The sequence below is a fragment of the Myotis myotis genome, unplaced genomic scaffold, assembly GCF_014108235.1.
Source record: "Myotis myotis isolate mMyoMyo1 unplaced genomic scaffold, mMyoMyo1.p scaffold_m19_p_6, whole genome shotgun sequence".
In the NCBI taxonomy this organism is placed as follows: domain Eukaryota; kingdom Metazoa; phylum Chordata; class Mammalia; order Chiroptera; family Vespertilionidae; genus Myotis; species Myotis myotis.
The window spans coordinates 96991540-97011337 of record NW_023416368.1 but is presented as its reverse complement, the minus strand read 5'-3'; the positions used below and the strand labels follow the sequence as shown (position 1 = coordinate 97011337).

Genomic DNA, 19798 nt, shown 5'->3' with positions numbered 1-19798 from the left:
AGGGACTGCAGACCATGAGGTGTGCACACACCCTCCCAAGGACACCAAGTCTTTCCCGGTTGTGCAGGGAGCATTCCCACCCAGCGAGGGACAGTTCCTGGGCTCCACCTCCCACCCGCACTCCCTGTGTCACCTGCTGGCCACCTAGGGCACTGAGCTGTGCCTCCTGAGCCTGTCTCTCCCATGGCTTGGATGACTCCCAAAGTGGTGGACCTTTGCTATGCTTTCGGTCTTTACTGTTTGCTCTTCTGCGGTGTGTCTGTTCATGGGCATTTTGGACACCATAATATTTCTCCCCACTCCCACCAAGTCCAATAATTTATCTTTTGCGTTAGGCATATTATCGGAATTCCACTTCCGTTTTTTCACACTTTTGCATGTTTCACTTTATTTCCTGCTTTCCTGCTGACAAAAGCGGTGACTGTGAGCCCCGTTGCCTGGTCCCTGATCTCACAGGCACAGCTTTCAAGTGTCACTTAGTGTGGTTAGCTGGATTTCCTTCAGTGTCATTTATCAGAAGAAGGATGAACCGTTTTATTTCTAATTGGTTCAGAATCTGCGGCATGGAGAGATGTTGATAAACTGTTTCTTCCACATTTCTGACGTTAAATGTTATCAAACTCAACTCTGCATTGATGAGGCGATCCCTTCACTATTTTAGTTTCAGTCTGCTCACGTCATGAGGTATGTTGATTTGCTGAACTCTGTAGTGCTCACACACCCGGGCCGTGTCGTTCACTATAGTGCACCGTCCTCTTAATACACTGCCGATTCATTTTGATTCTACTAAACTTCAGATTTTGGGCTTGGGCTCCACAATGCATTGGCCCACTATTTCAACTCTCCCTATCAGATGGTGGTGATAGGTGCCATGCTGTTGCCGCATAATAAACCAGAGACTGTGTGTCCTTCTCTAGCTCTAGAAGGATCTCCATGCACATGCAATACTTTCCTTACGGAATAGTTCATACAATTTTCCAGTGGAGCCAAGGGGGTGTCTCTTCACATATAAGATCTTTTTTTTCCTTCTTTTTCCCACTGTGGTTCCATTTATTGAAACGGTTGTAGGACTACTTGAGCTGTCAAGATCGTCTGCCACTGTTCACATAGTTTTCTAATAATCTGGTCAATTTCTGAAACCTTTTCATATTTACTCCTACAAAATAATTTGTCATATTCTCCTAAACTAGCAATTACAAGTGTTTGGTGGATTTTTTTTTTTTTGTATCGATACACACCCACAAGCTGTTGTACACACTTACAACACCAAACTGTTAGTTAGAGGCACCTGGATGTCGAATTAAGGTTAAAACTCTCCTAACTAAATGAAAATACAGTTAGTTCACAGACATCTCTGTGAACACCATGGACAGGGACAAATACACATGTGTCCTTAGGAAATACTATGACGTATATACTGACTCAACAATCAAGGGCTATCGCTATAGTTACTTGTCTTCAACTAGGCGTGCGGTGTGGGAGAAGCTCCTTATTCCTCTCCATGTCCAAATCTGGTATACATCAGAGTCCCAGGGCATTCTGACACAGGACTCAAAAAGAAACCGAGATGTACTTTAGGAGGAGAATTCCAGACCGCACAGGTACAGGACCCCGACACACACGTGCCAATCCGCTGGTCTCTGTGTACTTTTTTGCACAGACCTTGCAAGAAAACACGGATCTAGATTTTGCGACAAGTGAGGATCCAGTAACTTCTCCACCCACATGCAAAGGAGTGCCCAAAGAAACTACAATTTGCTAACACCCTGTTCAGTCTGAGATGGATCCAAGTAAGATTGGGGGGCAGGAACTTCCCCACTTTCTGTTGTAATGAAATTCAAACGTGTCTCTGCCCGTGTTGCCGGCCCCGGGCATTTGGGAGCTACCAGGACTTGGGGAGTAGGAAATTCACATAACACAGGTAAGAGAGGTCTGGTCTACCTCAGACTCCACGTGAAAGGTAGAGCCCGAGTCCCGGCTGGAGAGGGGTACCCAGAAGTCTCTGGCAGGGGCTGGGAACTATGACTGAGCAAAACCTGAGCACCACTCAGCTTGTACAGGAACACCTCTCCCTTCTGCTCACACTCTGCCCACCCAGCCTGGTCTGGCCCCACCACTGGGATGATATGGGAGATGGAGGATAGAAGGCTAAAGAGGTGAGGTCCAGCGGAAAGAGCCCCAGGTGTGTCCGGCTGGAGGCATTACCTACACACGAGGCTAAGTTAGTGCCACCAAAGAACCGACCTGGGACATCTAGGTTGAAGGTGACCTTCTGGCCCCCGGCCTCGCAGCTGTACTCCCCGCTGTCCCCCTTCGCCGCCTGCTGCAGCACCAGCCGCCGGGTGCAGCCCGTGGCCTCCACGCGCACTTTCGAGCTCCCGCTCAGCTTCTTGCCATCCTTGTACCACGTCACCTGCGTCTGAGCCTGGGCCACCTCGCAGCTCAGCGTGGCACTGGCCCCGGCCGTGGCCTTCACCTCGCTGTGTGCCGACTGCTCCTTGGCAAACACCACCGTGGGCTCTGGGGACAGGGAGGGACGCACAGGGTCAAAGATATTTTCTCAACCAGGAGGACAGCACTGGGGACGGAAGGACTCAGCTGGGAGGTGGCAGGACGGGAAAATTCTCAAGGCTCTGTGTGACCCGCAGAAGCCCCAGCACCTTCTCAGCACAAGTAGCTCATTCATCTGCACATGGACCACTGCCCAGGGAGCGGTCCCCGCTGGAGACACCGTGAAGGACTTCTCCGGAGCACACACACACCCTCGAGCACAGGGACTGCAGACCATGAGGTGTGCACACACCCTCCCAAGGACACCAAGTCTTTCCCGGTTGTGCAGGGAGCATTCCCACCCAGCGAGGGACAGTTCCTGGGCTCCACCTCCCACCCGCACTCCCTGTGTCACCTGCTGGCCACCTAGGGCACTGAGCTGTGCCTCCTGAGCCTGTCTCTCCCATGGCTTGGATGACTCCCAAAGTGGTGGACCTTTGCTATGCTTTCGGTCTTTACTGTTTGCTCTTCTGCGGTGTGTCTGTTCATGGGCATTTTGGACACCATAATATTTCTCCCCACTCCCACCAAGTCCAATAATTTATCTTTTGCGTTAGGCATATTATCGGAATTCCACTTCCGTTTTTTCACACTTTTGCATGTTTCACTTTATTTCCTGCTTTCCTGCTGACAAAAGCGGTGACTGTGAGCCCCGTTGCCTGGTCCCTGATCTCACAGGCACAGCTTTCAAGTGTCACTTAGTGTGGTTAGCTGGATTTCCTTCAGTGTCATTTATCAGAAGAAGGATGAACCGTTTTATTTCTAATTGGTTCAGAATCTGCGGCATGGAGAGATGTTGATAAACTGTTTCTTCCACATTTCTGACGTTAAATGTTATCAAACTCAACTCTGCATTGATGAGGCGATCCCTTCATATTTTAGTTTCAGTCTGCTCACGTCATGAGGTATGTTGATTTGCTGAACTCTGTAGTGCTCACACACCCGGGCCGTGTCGTTCACTATAGTGCACCGTCCTCTTAATACACTGCCGATTCATTTTGATTCTACTAAACTTCAGATTTTGGGCTTGGGCTCCACAATGCATTGGCCCACTATTTCAACTCTCCCTATCAGATGGTGGTGATAGGTGCCATGCTGTTGCCGCATAATAAACCAGAGACTGTGTGTCCTTCTCTAGCTCTAGAAGGATCTCCATGCACATGCAATACTTTCCTTACGGAATAGTTCATACAATTTTCCAGTGGAGCCAAGGGGGTGTCTCTTCACATATAAGATCGTTTTCTTCCTTCTTTTTCCCACTGTGGTTCCATTTATTGAAACGGTTGTAGGACTACTTGAGCTGTCAAGATCGTCTGCCACTGTTCACATAGTTTTCTAATAATCTGGTCAATTTCTGAAACCTTTTCATATTTACTCCTACAAAATAATTTGTCATATTCTCCTAAACTAGCAATTACAAGTGTTTGGTGGATTTTTTTTTTTTTTGTATCGATACACACCCACAAGCTGTTGTACACACTTATAACACCAAACTGTTTGTTAGAGGCACCTGGATGTCGAATTGAGGTTAAAACTCTCCTAACTAAATGAAAATACAGTTAGTTCACAGACATCTCTGTGAACACCATGGACAGGGACAAATACACATGTGTCCTTAGGAAATACTATGACGTATATACTGACTCAACAATCAAGGGCTATCGCTATAGTTACTTGTCTTCAACTAGGCGTGCGGTGTGGGAGAAGCTCCTTATTCCTCTCCATGTCCAAATCTGGTATACATCAGAGTCCCAGGGCATTCTGACACAGGACTCAAAAAGAAACCGAGATGTACTTTAGGAGGAGAATTCCAGACCGCACAGGTACAGGACCCCGACACACACGTGCCAATCCGCTGGTCTCTGTGTACTTTTTTGCACAGACCTTGCAAGAAAACACGGATCTAGATTTTGCGACAAGTGAGGATCCAGTAACTTCTCCACCCACATGCAAAGGAGTGCCCAAAGAAACTACAATTTGCTAACACCCTGTTCAGTCTGAGATGGATCCAAGTAAGATTGGGGGGCAGGAACTTCCCCACTTTCTGTTGTAATGAAATTCAAACGTGTCTCTGCCCGTGTTGCCGGCCCCGGGCATTTGGGAGCTACCAGGACTTGGGGAGTAGGAAATTCACATAACACAGGTAAGAGAGGTCTGGTCTACCTCAGACTCCACGTGAAAGGTAGAGCCCGAGTCCCGGCTGGAGAGGGGCACCCAGAAGTCTCTGGCAGGGGCTGGGAACTATGACTGAGCAAAACCTGAGCACCACTCAGCTTGTAGAGGAACACCTCTCCCTTCTGCTCACACTCTGCCCACCCAGCCTGGTCTGGCCCCACCACTGGGATGATATGGGAGATGGAGGATAGAAGGCTAAAGAGGTGAGGTCCAGCGGAAAGAGCCCCAGGTGTGTCCGGCTGGAGGCATTACCTACACACAAGTCTAAGTTAGTGCCACCAAAGAACCGACCTGGGACATCTAGGTTGAAGGTGACCTTCTGGCCCCCGGCCTCGCAGCTGTACTCCCCGCTGTCCCCCTTCACCGCCTGCTGCAGCACCAGCCGCCGGGTGCAGCCCATGGCCTCCACGCGCACTTTCGAGCTCCCGCTCAGCTTCTTGCCATCCTTGTACCACGTCACCTGCGTCTGAGCCTGGGCCACCTCGCAGCTCAGCGTGGCACTGGCCCCGGCCGTTGCCTTCACCTCGCTGTGTGCCGACTGCTCCTTGGCAAACACCACCGTGGGCTCTGGGGACAATGACAGACACACAGGGTCAGAGACACAAAACTCATAGAAAAGTATGTCACGTTCACCACAGCTTCAGAGATGAGTAAAATTTCTCCTTGCACTTTGTGCCTTGTTGAGTATTAGTCCCTGATGGGAGTCAGCATTGTGTTTACAAACATGTCTCCTTTAATGGAATCTCAAGTGTGCATTACAGAGCGTATTGACTTAGAGAAATTTCTGAGACCTGAGGAAGTCAGTCAACACTATTCTGCCACCTGTCCCTGCATGTTCATTGTCTTTCCTATGTGACAGTCAACTCTTGTGTGCAACCTTTTGTCTGTGTCCATGGGCCATGCATATATGCATATAAGGTCCTCAGTTGATTACTTCCCTCCCACCAACCCTCACCCTTCTTCCCTCAGAGATTCCCCACTCTGTTAGATGCTTCCACTTCTCTTGATACATTCCATTCATCAGTTTATTTTGTTAATTAGATTCCACGCATGAGTAAGATCATGTGATATGTGTCTTCCTCTGATTGACTTATTTCACTTAGCATGATACTCTCCTGGTCCCTCCATGCTGTCTCAAAGGGTAAGAGATTCTTCTTTTTTACTGCTGCATAGTATTTTCTGGTATAAATATACCACAGCATTTTTATCCAGTCATCTACTGATATGCTCTTGGGCTGTTTCTAAATCTTAGCTATTGTAAATTGTGCTGCTATAATCATAGATGTGCATACAGTCTTTCTGATGGGTGTTTTGGGTTTCCTAGGATATACTAGAGGGCCAGTGCTTGAAATTCGTGCATGGGGGGGCAGGTCCTCTCAGCCCAGCCTGCACCCTTTCCAATCCTGGACCCCTTGAGTGATGTCCATCTGCTGGTTTCGGCCCAATCAACTGGTATTTGGACATCCCTTTCACAATCCAGGACCACTGGCTCATAACTGCTCACCTGCCTGCCTGCCTGATCACCCCTAACTGCCCCTCCTGTGGCCGGGTCATCCCCAACTTCCCCTCCCCCACCAGCTGGTCAACCCCAAATGCCCCCCCCTCCCGGCCTGGTTGCCCCTAACCACCCCCTCCCCACCAGCCTGGTCTCCCCTTACTGGCCCCCCTGCTGGCCTAGTTGCCCCCAACTTCCCCCCCTGCTGCCTGGTCACCCCCTGCAGCCTGCTGTTCAATTTTTTGGTTGTCCCTCACTAACCCCCCTGCCAGACTTGTCGCCCCATGCAGCCTGCTGTTCCTGTTTGGTAATTACTGTTACTGTGACAGCATCCCAGACAATTTGCATATTCCTCTATTATTAGTATAGATAGATGTAGGATCACTGGGTCAAATGGCAGTTTCATATTTAATTTTTTGAGGAACCTCCATACTGTTTCCCATAATGGCTACATCAGTCTGCATTACCTCCTGCAATGTACCCTTTTCCTCACATCCTCGCCAGCACTTGTCATTTGTTGATTTGTTGATGGTAGCCATTCTCATAGGTGTGAGGTGATACTTCATTGTCATTTTAATTTGCATCTCTCTGATGATCAGTGACTGAGCATGTTTTCACAAGTCTCTTGGCCATCGGTATGTCCACTTTGGAGAAGTGTCTATTTAGGTCCTCTGCCCATTTTTTAATTGGATTGTTTGTCTCCCTTTAGTTATGTTGTATGAGTTCCTTATATATTTTGGATATTAACCCTTTATCAGATGTATCATTGCCAAATATGTTCTCCCATACAGTGGGCTCCCTTTTCATTTTGTTGATGGTTTCTTTTACTGTGCAGGAAATTTTTATTTTGATATAGTCCCATTTGTTTATTTTCTCCTTAGTTTTCTTTGCCCTAGGAGATAAATCTGTAAAAGTATTGCTACGAGAGATGTCTGAGATTTTGCTGCCTATGGTTTCTTCTGAAATTTTTATGGTTTCACAACTTAAATTTAAGTCTCTTATCCATTCTGAGTTTATTCTTGTATATGGTATAACTTGGTGGGCTAGATTCATTTTTTTGCATATATCTGTCTAATTTTCCCAACAACATTTATTGAAGAGACTCTATTGACTCCCTTGTATACTCTTGCCTCCTTTGTCAAATGTTGAGTGTAATGGCTTAGGTTGATTTCTGGGATCTCTGTTCTGTTCCATTGATCTATATGCCTGTTCTTGTGCCAGAACCAGGCTGTTTTGATTATGATGGCTTTGTAGTATAATTTCAAATATGGTATTGTGATTCCTCCAACTTTGCTTTTCTTTCTCAAGATTGCTGCAGCTATTCCGGGTGTTTTTTTATTCCATAAATATTTTTGGCGTGTTTGTTTTAGATCTGTGAAATATGCCTTTAGTATTTTAATAGGGATTGCTTTGAATCTGCAGATTGCCTTGGGTAGTTTGGACATTTTAATGATGTTGATTTTATCAATCCATAGCTGTTTAATCTTCCACTTGTTTATATCTCCTTCTATCTCTTTTTACAACACCTTGTAGTTTTCCAAGTATAGGTCTCTTGCCTCCTTGGTTAAGTATACTCCTTAGTAACTTAATTTTTGTTGTTGCAGTGGTAAATGGAATTGTTTAGTTTCTCTTTCTGAGAATTCATTATTGGTGTATAAAAAAGCCATCAATTTTTGGGTGTTGATTTTGTATCCTGCTACATTGCCAAATTCATTTATTAAATCTAGTAGTTTTTTGTTGGAGTCTTCAGGGTTGTCTATGTATAATATCATGTCATTTGTGAATAGTGAGAGCTTTACTTCCTCCTTTCAAATTTGGATGCCTTTTATTTCTTCTTGTCTGATTGTTGTGGCTAGGACTTCCAGAACTATCCTATATAATAAAAGGGTAATATGCAAATTGACCCCAACAGCAGAACACCCAGAAATAACCAGTAGCTATGACGCACACTAACCACCACGGTGGCAGACGCTCAATGCAGGAGCACCCCCTGGTGATCAGTGCGCTCCCACAGGGGGAGCTCTGCTCAGCCACAAGCCAGGCTGAGGGCTGAGAGCGCAGCGGCAGTGGTGGGAGCCGCTCCAACCTCCACAGCAGCACTAATGATGTCCAACTCTGGCTTAAGCCATCAATCAGACATCCCCTGAGGGCTCCCAGGCTGCCAGAAGGATATCTGACTGCCAGCTTAGTCCCGCTTTAGGTGGACATCTCCTGAGGGGTCACAGACTGCGAGAGGGAGCAGGCCAGGCTGAGGGATAACCCCCCACCCCGAGTGCATGAATTTTCGTGCACCGGGCCTCTAGTATTGAATAAGAGTGGTGAAAGCAGACATCCCTTTTTTGTTCCTGTTATTAGGGGATATTGTTTTAGTTTTTGTACAATGAGTATGATATCCACGTAGGTTTGTAATATATGGCCTTTATAATGTAGAGATATGCATTCTCTATTCACATTTTGCTGAGAGTTTTTATCAAAAATATGTGTTGAATTTTGTGGAATGATTTTTCTGCATCTATTGATATGATCATGTGACTTTTGTCTTTCTATTTCTTTATGTGATGTATCACATGTATTGATTTGCAAATATTGTACCAGCCTTGAATTCCTGGAATAATCCCACTTGCTCATGGTGTATGGGCCTTTTTAATATATTGCTGGATCTGATTTGCTAATATTTTGTTGAGGATTTTAGCATCTATGTTCATCAGGAATATTGGCCTGTAATTCTCTTTCTTTGTAGTGTTTTTATCTGGTTTTGGAATTAGGATAATGCTAGCCTCATAAAAAGAGCTTGTAAGTGTTCCTTCCTCTTGAATTTTTTGCAATAGTTTGAGGAGTATAGATGTTAGTTCTTTGAATGTTTGGTAAAACTTCCCTGTGAAGCCATCTAGACCTGGGCTTTTGTTTGCTGGGAGATTTTTGATTACTGCTTCTATTCCATCAGTTGTTATTGGCCTATTCAGGTTTTCTGGTTCTTTCTGATTCAATTTTGGGAGATTATATTTTTCTAGGAATTTTTCCATTTCATCCAGCTTGTTGGCATATAGCTGTTTATAATATTTCCTTACAATCCTTTGTATTTTGTGGTGTCAGTGGTTACTTCTCCACTTTTGTTTCTGATTTTATTTATTTGGATCCTCTCTCTTTGTTTCTTGATGAGTCTGGCTAATGGCTCAACAATCTTGTTTATCCTTTCAAAGAACAAGCTCTTGGTTTCACTGATTTTTTGTATTGTTTTTTTTAGTGTCTATGTCATTTATTTCTGCTCTAACTTTATTATTTCCTTCCTTTTACTTACTCTGGGATTTTCTTGTTGTTCTCTTTTTACTTCTTTAAGTTGTAGGGTTAGTTTATTGTTGATTTTTCTTATTTTTGTTGTTGTTGTTGTTGTTGTTTGTTTTTTCTTTAGGTAGGCCAAAAGTGCTATGAATTCCCTTCTCAGGACTGCTTTTGCTGTGTCCCAGAGATTTGGGGTTGTTGTGTGTTCATTTTCATTTGTTTCCAGGAAGTTTTTTATTTCTTTCTTGATCTCATTGGTAATCCATTCATTGTTTAATAACATGCTATTTAGCCTCCATGTGTTTGAATGTTTTGGGGTGTTTTTACTGTAGTTGATTTCTAATTTCATTCCACTGTGATCTGAGAAGATGCTTGATATGATTTCAATCTTCTTGAACTTGTAGAGATTTGTTTTTTGTTCTAATATGTGGTCTATCTTTGTGAATGATCCATGTGCACTTGAGAAGAATGTTTATGCTGCAGCTTTGGGGTGAATGTTCTATAAATGTCATTTAAATCCATCTGATCCAGTGTGACCCTTTAGAGTCACTATTTCCTTGTTAAGTTTTTAACTGGAAGATCTGTCCAGTGAAGTCAAGTGGTGTTAAAGTCCCCTACTATGACTGTATTGTTGTTTATTTCTCCCTCAAAGTCCTGTAGGAATTTTTCTTATGTATTTAGATGCTTCTATATTGGGTGCATATATGTTTACCAGAGTTATATGCTCTTGTTGGATCAATCCATTTAGTATTATGTAGTGACCTTTGTTGTCTCTTGTGATGGCCTTCATTTTGAAATTTATTTCAGATATGAGTATTGCTACTCCAGCTGTTTTTCTTTTCTATTTGTATGGAAAATTTTTCCAACCCTTCACTCTCATCTTGTGTGTGTCTTTTGTTCTGAGGTGGGTCTCTTGTAGACAGAATATAGTTGGGTCATCCATTTGTATTTTGAATGATATCTTGGTTTCAGATCCTTGCTTTCCAACCTTGAATACTTCATGCCATTCCATTCTGGCTGTAGAGTTTCTGATGAGAAATCAGGTGTCAGCTTTATGGGAGCTCCTTTGTAATAACAGTTTGTTTTTCTCTTGCTGCCTTTAAGATTCTCTCTTTGTCTTTAATTTTTGGCATTTTTATTACGATGTTTCTGGGTGTGAGCCTGTTTGGGTTCTTCTTGCTTGGGGTTCGTTGTGACTCCTGAACTTTTGTTACCTTTTCCTTCACCAGGTTAGGGAAATTTTCTGTCATTATTTCTTCAAATATGTTCTCTATCCCTTTCTTCCTTTCTGCCTCTTCTGGCACACCTGCTATTAAAATATTGTTATGTTTCTAGTTGTCCCTCAGCTCCCTTAAGCTGTTCTCCTGTTTTTTAATTGTTTTATTTTTTTGGTTCTCTGAGTGATTTTTTTCAAACTGGTCTTTGTATTCACTGATTCTATCCTCAGCTTCCCCTTATCTGTTGTGTATTCCTTCCAATGTGTTATTTATTTGTGCTATGTCATTCTTTATTTGTTTTCATAGTTACTATATCTTTTCTCATGCCATTGAGCATCTTTACAATCATTATTCTGAACTCTATATCTGATATATTTCTTATCTCCATTTCATTTATGTCTTCTGTAGAATTCTCTTGTTCTTTCACTAAGGAGTGACATTTAGGTGGACATTTGGGATTGTTACTTTGTCTCCTCATTTTGGCCGCCTGTTTGGGTTTGTGACTATGCCTCTCATCTTTAGTGCAGGACAGTGTCAAATACTGTTTCTGAATAATTAGATCAGGCAAAGACTCAAAGCCTCCAGAGACCACCTTTGTCTACAGCCTGATAGGATTCTGTCTTGAATTGCCCTCAGGTAATCATCCATAAGTGTGGCATGAGATTTTTCTTCAACAGGGTGGGGCAATTGCTTCTGCCTGGAGGCTAACTGTTATTCTTAGTCACTTATTGGGCCTCAGAAACTCTGCACCGTGGGGCAAAGTGTTTTCCAATAGGGTGGATCAACTGTCTTCCCCCAAGGCAAGGCACCTGTATAACAAATGTCTGTGTGAGAAAGATGGCCTCTGCAGTGTGAGGGAATTACTTGGCACAGGAAATCAGTGCATTTGCCTTCTGAGTTCTGACCCCAGAGCCCATGATCCTGGCTTCTGCTCAGCCAGCTCCAATCCACTCTTCCCTACCACTGCCAAAACACATGGTGAGTGGTTGCACTCAAAATGTTGTATGTTGGCCCTTAAGAGGGTGCCTGTATTTCCAGCCATCTCTCCCTGGCAGCAACAACCTGCTGCTTTTCACAGCCAGATGTTATGTGGGTACCCTTCTCAGTTCTGGTGCTCTCTGCTGGGGGGCCCAGCTTGGGATAAGACCCCAGAGTTCTCAGTGGCAACCCACCACTGATGAGATACCTCTCCAGAATTTCAGTTGCTGTCTGTGGCAGCCCAGCCAGTCCTTTTTCGCCTCTGCCCCTCCTACCAGTCTCTATGTGGTCGCCACTTTCGGTCCTTGGATAGCAGGGTTCTCTCCAGAAAATCTCCCATTGATTATTCAAAGTAACCACCATCTTGACCTCTGTCACCAATAATTACCTTAGCCTATTTTTGATCTCGCATGAATGAGTCTATTGTGTGTCCTCTGGGCCTGTTTTTTCCGCTCAATATAATGTCTGTGAGCTCTATCATGTTACATGGAGCAATACTCTGTCCTCTTGTATTTATATATACTTTTCTGTTGTATGACACAATGGTTTACTTTTCCTTTTCCTCTTCTGGTTCATTTGGGTTATTTCCAATTTGGTGATCTGATGAGTAAAGCTGCTATGAATACTCTTGAATATATCTTGGGGGTCACATGGGTAAGGACATAGGTAGGCCTGCATTTGAGCTTTAGCCAATGTTTCTAAAGCGTTTCCAGAATGGTTGTACCAATTTACACTCCCACTATAAGTGTTTAAGAGTTCTGATTCTCCACATACTTACCAACACTGGATATTATCAAATTTTTTAAAGAATTGTTTATTGATTTTTAGAAAGAGAGGAAGGGAGAGGGAGAGATAGAAAAAAATCAATGTGAGAGTGCAACATCAATCAGCTGCTTCCTGCACACCCCCTACCAGGCATCAAGCCCATAACCCAGGCATGTGCCCTTGACCAGATCAAACCGTCAACCTTTTGGTGCATGGGACAATGCCCAACCAACTGAGCCACACTGACCAGGGAAGATATCATCAATTTTTAAGTTTTGTATGTCCTATTAAACTCAAGTGAATACATATAGGATCTCAAAGAGTTCATGCTATAGATTCCTTCATTCCTTCATTCATTCATCCATTTGATCATTGACCCAACTGAAGTCAATGGATGGCCCACAGTATGCAGGCACATGATGGTGGCTGAGTATGCTATGGTGAGCAGCACAGTCTCTGTTCTGACAGAGCTTTCTTTCTAATGGGAAGAGGACAAACAAACATAAACCATGACAATAATGACATAATGGTATGTTGAGTGTTGTGATGAAATAAAGCAGGTAACATGCTAGACAGAAGGGTCTGATTGGTGACTTATATTTGATGGTGTGAGCATATCTCACTAAGGAGTGACATTTAGGTGGACTGATAAATGATAAATGGGGGGCAGTCTTTGATTAAAACCTGGAAGAGACAGTCTAATGGAGGTGAGAATTATGGTTAAAGTCCTCCTGCAGGGGTAAGTGTGAACGTGAGTGAGGAAGGTAAAAGGGAACTGCTCAAAGATTGGGCCACACAGAGCACCTTCTTTCCTCCAAAGCACTCCTGCCTCTAGGTTTGGAGTGCAATGAAAACCAGCCATGGGATTGTTATTAAGACACAGGGAAAGCAGGCAAGCTGTGGACATCTTGTGTAGACAGAGTGATGAAATTAGAGGTTGAGCAGCCAAGTCCTAGTCAAAAGGGACCATGTAGAATCAATCTCTATTTCAACCACATTCACCTTAAGACATTTGATGAAATCCAAAGCTGCATGGGGTGGGAGAATAAGAAGCCACACAGAAAACCTCTAAACACTAGAGTGAAATTTTAGTATCTTGTATTACCAGGGAGGTAAATATTAGAGTTGAGTGTCTGGAGCCAAGGGACCCCATCCATATTCCAAGTCTCTGCAGGAATCCTTTGAGAACTATACCCAGGACTGGGGGAAAGTCAGACATTGATAAACCTGATCAAAACTTCAATGCAGCCTTAAGTCAGCATGATACTGAAGGGATTAAAGTTTTTAGTGATCCTCTCCCTGCCTAGCAAAGGAAAGAGTGTTCCTCTTTCTGAAATAAGATAACAGCATCCATATTAATACATTTCCTCACACAATATCTGACAGTCAAAAATTCACTGGCATGCCAAGGAGAGGAGTAAAAAGAAAACCAAAAAAAAAAAAAAAAGGCAATATCAGATGATAGGTTATTATGGTTATCAGAATGTGTTATAACCATGATTAATATTTTTAAATATGAAAGAAAATGTATCAAATATAAAAATTTTACTATGGAGTCTAGAATCTATAAAAAATTAATTCAGTCGAAATTATAAAACTTGAAAATAAAATAACTGAAAGGAAACACACTTTAGATGGGTTTGACAGCAGATTAGATAGAACAGACGGTGAGTCAATTGGGAGACAGATTGAAAGAAAATGTCTGTAATAAAGAAGAGAGAAAAAAAGAATTAAGAAGAAGAAAGGAAGAGATGCATATGAGGTATGTGATAACCCATATTCTAGAGCTGATGAAAGACATAAACCCACAAACTCACAACGCTCTACTGCCCCAATATGAGTACAAAAAAAAAAAAAACCCATGCCTGGTAAAAGTAAAATGGTTCAAAATAAAAAACAATACCTTAAAAGCAACAGGACTAAACAAACAAAGAAATAAACAACAACAAAGAAAAACTTGTACAGACAGTACATTAGATGAAGCAGAGGATCAAATCTCTAATTTCATCACTCTATCAACACCAACTCCTGGTGGCCCTGCCCTGCTGAACTCAGGTTCCCCTGCCAATATGACTCAGTGGTTGAGCATTGACCTATGAACCAGGAGGTTATGATTCAATTCCAGGTCAGGACACATGCCCAGATTACAGGCTCAAATCCCAGTGGTGGTGGTGGTGGGGAGGCATAGGGTGCAGGGGGCAGCTGATCAATGATTCCCTCTCATCATTGATGTTTCTATCTCTCTCTTCCTCTCCCTTCCTCTCTGAAATCAATAAAAATAAAAATATTTAAAATAAAAACACTTAAAAAAATAATAGACCTGAAAAATGATATTTCAAAATAAAATATGGAGATTCAAAATAGCAGCAGGACAGGTAGAAGTTGCATTTATCTCCTCCAAGGAACAAACTGGAATTACAACTAAAATACAGACAAACAACCTGAATAACCAAATGAAAACTAGCTGAACAGAAGTCTTATAACCAAGGATTTATGGAAGAAGTTACATCAAGCCTGGTAGGAAGGGCAGAGACACAAAAAGGGCTGGCCCTGCTCCCATGGGTAGTGGCTGAGAATCTGGAGGGATATTTCAGTTGCAAGGATTCCCCTTGAGGAGTGTGGGGTCTCAACCCCACACTAAGCTCCACAGCGCAGAGCAGTGGAGCCAAGAAGAGACACCCAAATACAATCTGGCTGTGAAAATCAGCAGGGATTCTGTCCACCAGGGAGAGACATGAGTCTACTAGAGACACAGGTGCCCTCTTAAAAGGCCAGTGCATGCCCTAGTCATTTTGGCTCAATGGATAGATCATCGGCCCATGGACTGAAGGCTGCTGGGTTTGATTCCTGGCCCTGGTTGGGGTGTGTATGGAAGGCAACCAATCAATGTGTCTCTCTCACATCAATGTTTCTTTCTCTGTGTCTCTCCCCTTCCCTTCCACTCTCTCTAAAAAAATCAATGGAAAACATATCTTCAAGTGAGGACTAACAACAACAATAAAAGGCCAGTGTACAAAATCTCATTCACAGCCATTCAACCTGGGCTCCAGCAGAGGGAGGGTAGAGTGGATGAGAGTCGTGTGAGAAGAGATTGGGTATGTGGCTCCAGGTAGAAGCTAAAGGGATAGACACCAGGATCCTTGTTCTGAATCCCTCTCCCACATCACTGACACCATATTTCTTGGGTGGAGCACTCACCTCCTTAGGCATTAGTCTGGAAGATTGCAATAGCCTTACCCTCTGGACTTCCTGTCACCCCACCCGACAGAGCTCACACCCTACAGAGGAGTCAGCTGCCTGAACTCATGGTATAAACGCCAGGCAGACTCAGGGAGTGTCAGTGACTAACTTGTGTGGCACTGGTATGGGGGCCATTTCCACTAACTACCTGTAAGCCTAACTAGTGCCCTTCCCTCACAGGAGATCCACTAGCCCCATGCTACAATTTTTGACAGTCCCAACATCCCAACTACTGGTGGCCCTGCCCTGCTGAGCTCAGGAGGACTGGGAAGAATCCAGGGCAGAGTGAGTTGTGTGGCTCTGGTGCAGGGACCACATCCCCACCTTCTCCCAAGCCTGATCAACGCCTCCTCCTCATGGAAGATCCACTAGCCCAACCCTCCTGACTCTGGTGGCCCTGCCCTATTGGTCTTGGGCTCTCAGTAGAATCTGGGACAGACTGAGTTGTGTGACACTAGGATAGGGACCATTTTCCCTCTCATGCCTGGCTGGTGCAGAGCCTTCCATTCGCATGGTCAAATCTTGGTCTGTTTGTACCTGATAAACTCTGTTGTCCTCACCCTGACAACTCCCTAGACTTCACCCCACCACAAAGGTCTAGTGGCACCAGTGGGTGGCAGCTAGTCTTGGTATACTCTGGGACATTTGCTAAGTGGTCTCAAGTCCAGCACTGGCACCAAGTTTGAACCTCTGTCAGTCTGGTGAATACCACTTGCCCTTACATGGTGACTCACTGAGAACCTACCTCATGCAACATGAGTACCACCAGAGGCTCTTTCAGTGACTGACCCTAAGAGGCATCCAGCAGGTGGAGTCAGGTGGAGGCAGACCATGGGGGGACCTGGGCCTTTTGATGACTACCCCTGGGCTTAGTGCAGATGGAAGCTGGACGTGGTGTGCAGTTTGGTACTATCCACACACACTCAGGCCCAGGAGAGGCAGCCACAAACTGTGGATAGCTTTGTAGCTCCAAATAGGTTCCCCAGGGATAGTCACAGGCAGTATATTAGATGAAGTAGAGGATCAAATCAGCAATTTGGAAGACAAGGTAGCAGAAAACAATCAGAGCAGTAAAAAGAAAAATGTATTAAAAAAATAAGACTAGTTTAAGAGACCTTTGGGACAACATGAAGTGTAACAACATCTGCATCCTTGGGATACCAGAAAGACATAAGAGAGATCAAGGGATCAAGAAATTAGTTGGCCATGACCAGTATGGCTCAGTTGGTTGGAGTATCATTCCATACACCAGAAATAGGCAGGTTCAATTCCTGGTTAGGGCCCATACCCAGGTTGCAAGTTCAATACTCAGTCAGGATATGTGTGGGAGGCAACCAATTGATGTTTCTCTCACACATAAATGTTTCTCTCTCTCTCTCTCTCTCCCTCTCTCTCTCTCTCTCTTTCTCTCTCTCTCCCCCCCCCCCACTTCCTCTCTTTAAAAATACATTTAAAAAGAAATTTTAAACCCTATTTGAAGAAATAATGTATGAAAACGTCCTGGTGAAGAAAAAATACACAAAAGTCCAGAAAGCACAGAGCACCAAACAAGATGAACCCAAAGAAGCTCACACCAAGAAACATCATAATTAAAATGGCAAAAATTAAAGACAAAGAGAAAATATTAAAAGCAGCAACAGACAGTGACCTACAAGGGAGCTCCCTTAAGACTGTCAGCAGAATTCTTGACAGAAACATTTCATGCCAGAATGGAATGGCATGAAATATTCCAAGTGGTGGGAAGACTAGTCTACCCAGCACACTATCATTCAAAATTGAAGGTGAACTAAAGAACTTTCAAGATAAGAAAAAACCAAAGTAGTTCATCACCACCAAACCAGTATTACAAGAAATGTTAAAGGATCTTCTTTAAGAAAAGGAACCCTCTTCAATAAATGGGGTTGGGCCCTAACTGGTTTGGCTCAATGGATAGAGCATCAGCCTGAAGGCTGGAAGGTCCCAGGTTTGATTCCGGTCAAGGGCATGTACCTTGGTTGCGGGCACATCCCCAGTAGGAGGTGTGCAGGAGGCAGCTGATCGATATTTCTCTCTCATTGGTGTTTCTAACTCTCTATCCCTCTCCCTTCCTCTCTGTAAAAAAAAAAAAATCAATAAAATATATTTTAAAAATAATAATAAAATAAATAGTGTTGGGAAAATTGGACAGATACATGCAAAAAAAAATGAAACTAGACCACCAACTTACACCATAGACAAAAATAAACTCAAAATGGATAAAGGACCTAAACATAAGAAAGGAAACCATAAAAACACTAGAGGAATTCACAGGCAGCAAAATCTCAGACATATGCCAAAGCAATTTCTTCACTGATACTGTTCCTAGGGCAATGGAAACTAAAGAGAAAATAAGCAAATGGGACTACATCAAAATAAAAAGCTTTTTCACAGCAAAGGAAACCATCAACAAAACAACAAGAAAGCCCACTGCATGAGAGAACATATTTGCAAATGTTATCGCCAATAAGGGTTTAATCTCCAACATTTACAGGGAACTCATACATCTTAACAAAAGGAAGATAAACAACCCAATCAAAAAATGGGCAACAGACCTAAATAGATACTTTTCGAAAGAAGACAGAAAAAAGGCCAAAAGACATATGAAAATATGTTCAAAGTCACTAATCATCTAAGAGATGCAAATCAAAACAACAATGAGGTACCATCTCACACCTGTCAGAATGGCTATCATCAACAAATCAACAAACGACAAGTTTTTTGGAGAGGATGTGGAGAAAAAGGAACCCTCATGCACTGCTAGTGGGAATGCAGACTGGTGCAGCCACTGTGGAGAACAGTGTGGAGTTTCCTCAAAAACCTAAAAATGGAACTCTCATTTGACCCAGTGATCCCACCTCTAGGAATATATCCCAAGAAACTAGAAACATCTATTAGAAAGGATATATTCACCCCTAGGTACATAGCAACACAATTCACCATAGCTAAGATTTGGAAAAAGCCAAAGTGCCCATCAGTAGATGAGTGGATTAAAAACTGTGGTACATCTACACAATGGAATACTATGCTGCGGTAAAAAAGAAGGCGTTCTTACCATTCGCAACAGCATGGATGGACCTGGAGAGCATTATGCTAAGTGAAGTAAGCCAGTCAGAGAAAGATAAATATCACATGATCTCACTCATTTATGGAATATAATGAAAAACATAAACTGATGAATAAAAATGGATCCAGAGACAGAGAAGCATCAATCAGACCCTCAAACCTCAGAGGGAAGGTAGGGGACGGTGGGGGTAAGGGGGAGAGATCAACCAAAGGACTTATATGCCTGCATATAGGCCTAACCAATGGACACAGCCAACAGGGGGTTGAGGGCATGAGTGGGGGGGCTAGGGGGTAACTTGGGTATATGTAATAACTTAATCAATAAAAAAATTTTAAAAAAAGAAAGAAAAGGAACAAAAAAGAGAGAGGAATACAGCTATAAAAAATAAAACAGCAATAAATACATACCTATCAATAATGACTTTAAATGTAAATTGCTTAAATGCTCTAATCAGAGACAGGGTAAAATTCAAGAGGAGGGAAGACTTCCCAGCTCTTTTTATGAGGCCAGCATTTTGCTAATTCCAAAACTCAATAAAGACACTACAAAGAAAGAAAACTACAGCACAATATCCCTGATGAACATAGATGCTAAAATCCTCAACAAAATAGTAGCAAATCAGGTCCAGTAATGCATTAAAAAGATCATACAACATGACCAAGTGGGATTTATTCCAGGTATGCAAGAATGGTTCAACATTCACAAATCAGGAGGAACCAAGATGGCGGCATAGGTTAACGCCGGAGTTTGCTGCTTTGAACAACTACTTCAAAAGTGAAACCAAAAAACGGAAGGGACATCACCCAGAACCCTGGAACGCTGGCTGAGTGGAAGTCCTACAACTAGGAGGAAAGAGAAACACATACGGACACTCAGAGGAGGCGCAGTGCTGAAGTCAAATTCTGAGGTTCGCAGTGCGCGGAGCGGGCTGGCGGCGGAGGGCGCGGTTGGCGTTTTCAATTGGGAGGGAGCCGCAGACTCTGAGCTCCAGATCCGGGCGAGTCTTTAGGGACCCAG

At 43.5% G+C, this 19798-nt stretch overlaps 1 protein-coding gene across 3 annotated transcripts in view; it reads right to left on the bottom strand.

Annotated features, from left to right (window-relative positions):
• The window catches only part of LOC118658096 (obscurin-like), a 68717-nt gene that overhangs the window by 9250 nt on the left and 39669 nt on the right, over window positions 1–19798 (bottom strand). For all 3 annotated transcript variants that reach the window (XM_036313063.1, XM_036313062.1, XM_036313064.1), the window contains 2 exons: window positions 5017–5292; window positions 2245–2520 (listed from right to left, as the gene is read on the bottom strand). In XM_036313063.1, coding sequence (XP_036168956.1) covers window positions 2245–2520; window positions 5017–5292 — 552 coding nt within the window. The remainder of the gene's footprint in view (window positions 1–2244; window positions 2521–5016; window positions 5293–19798) is intronic.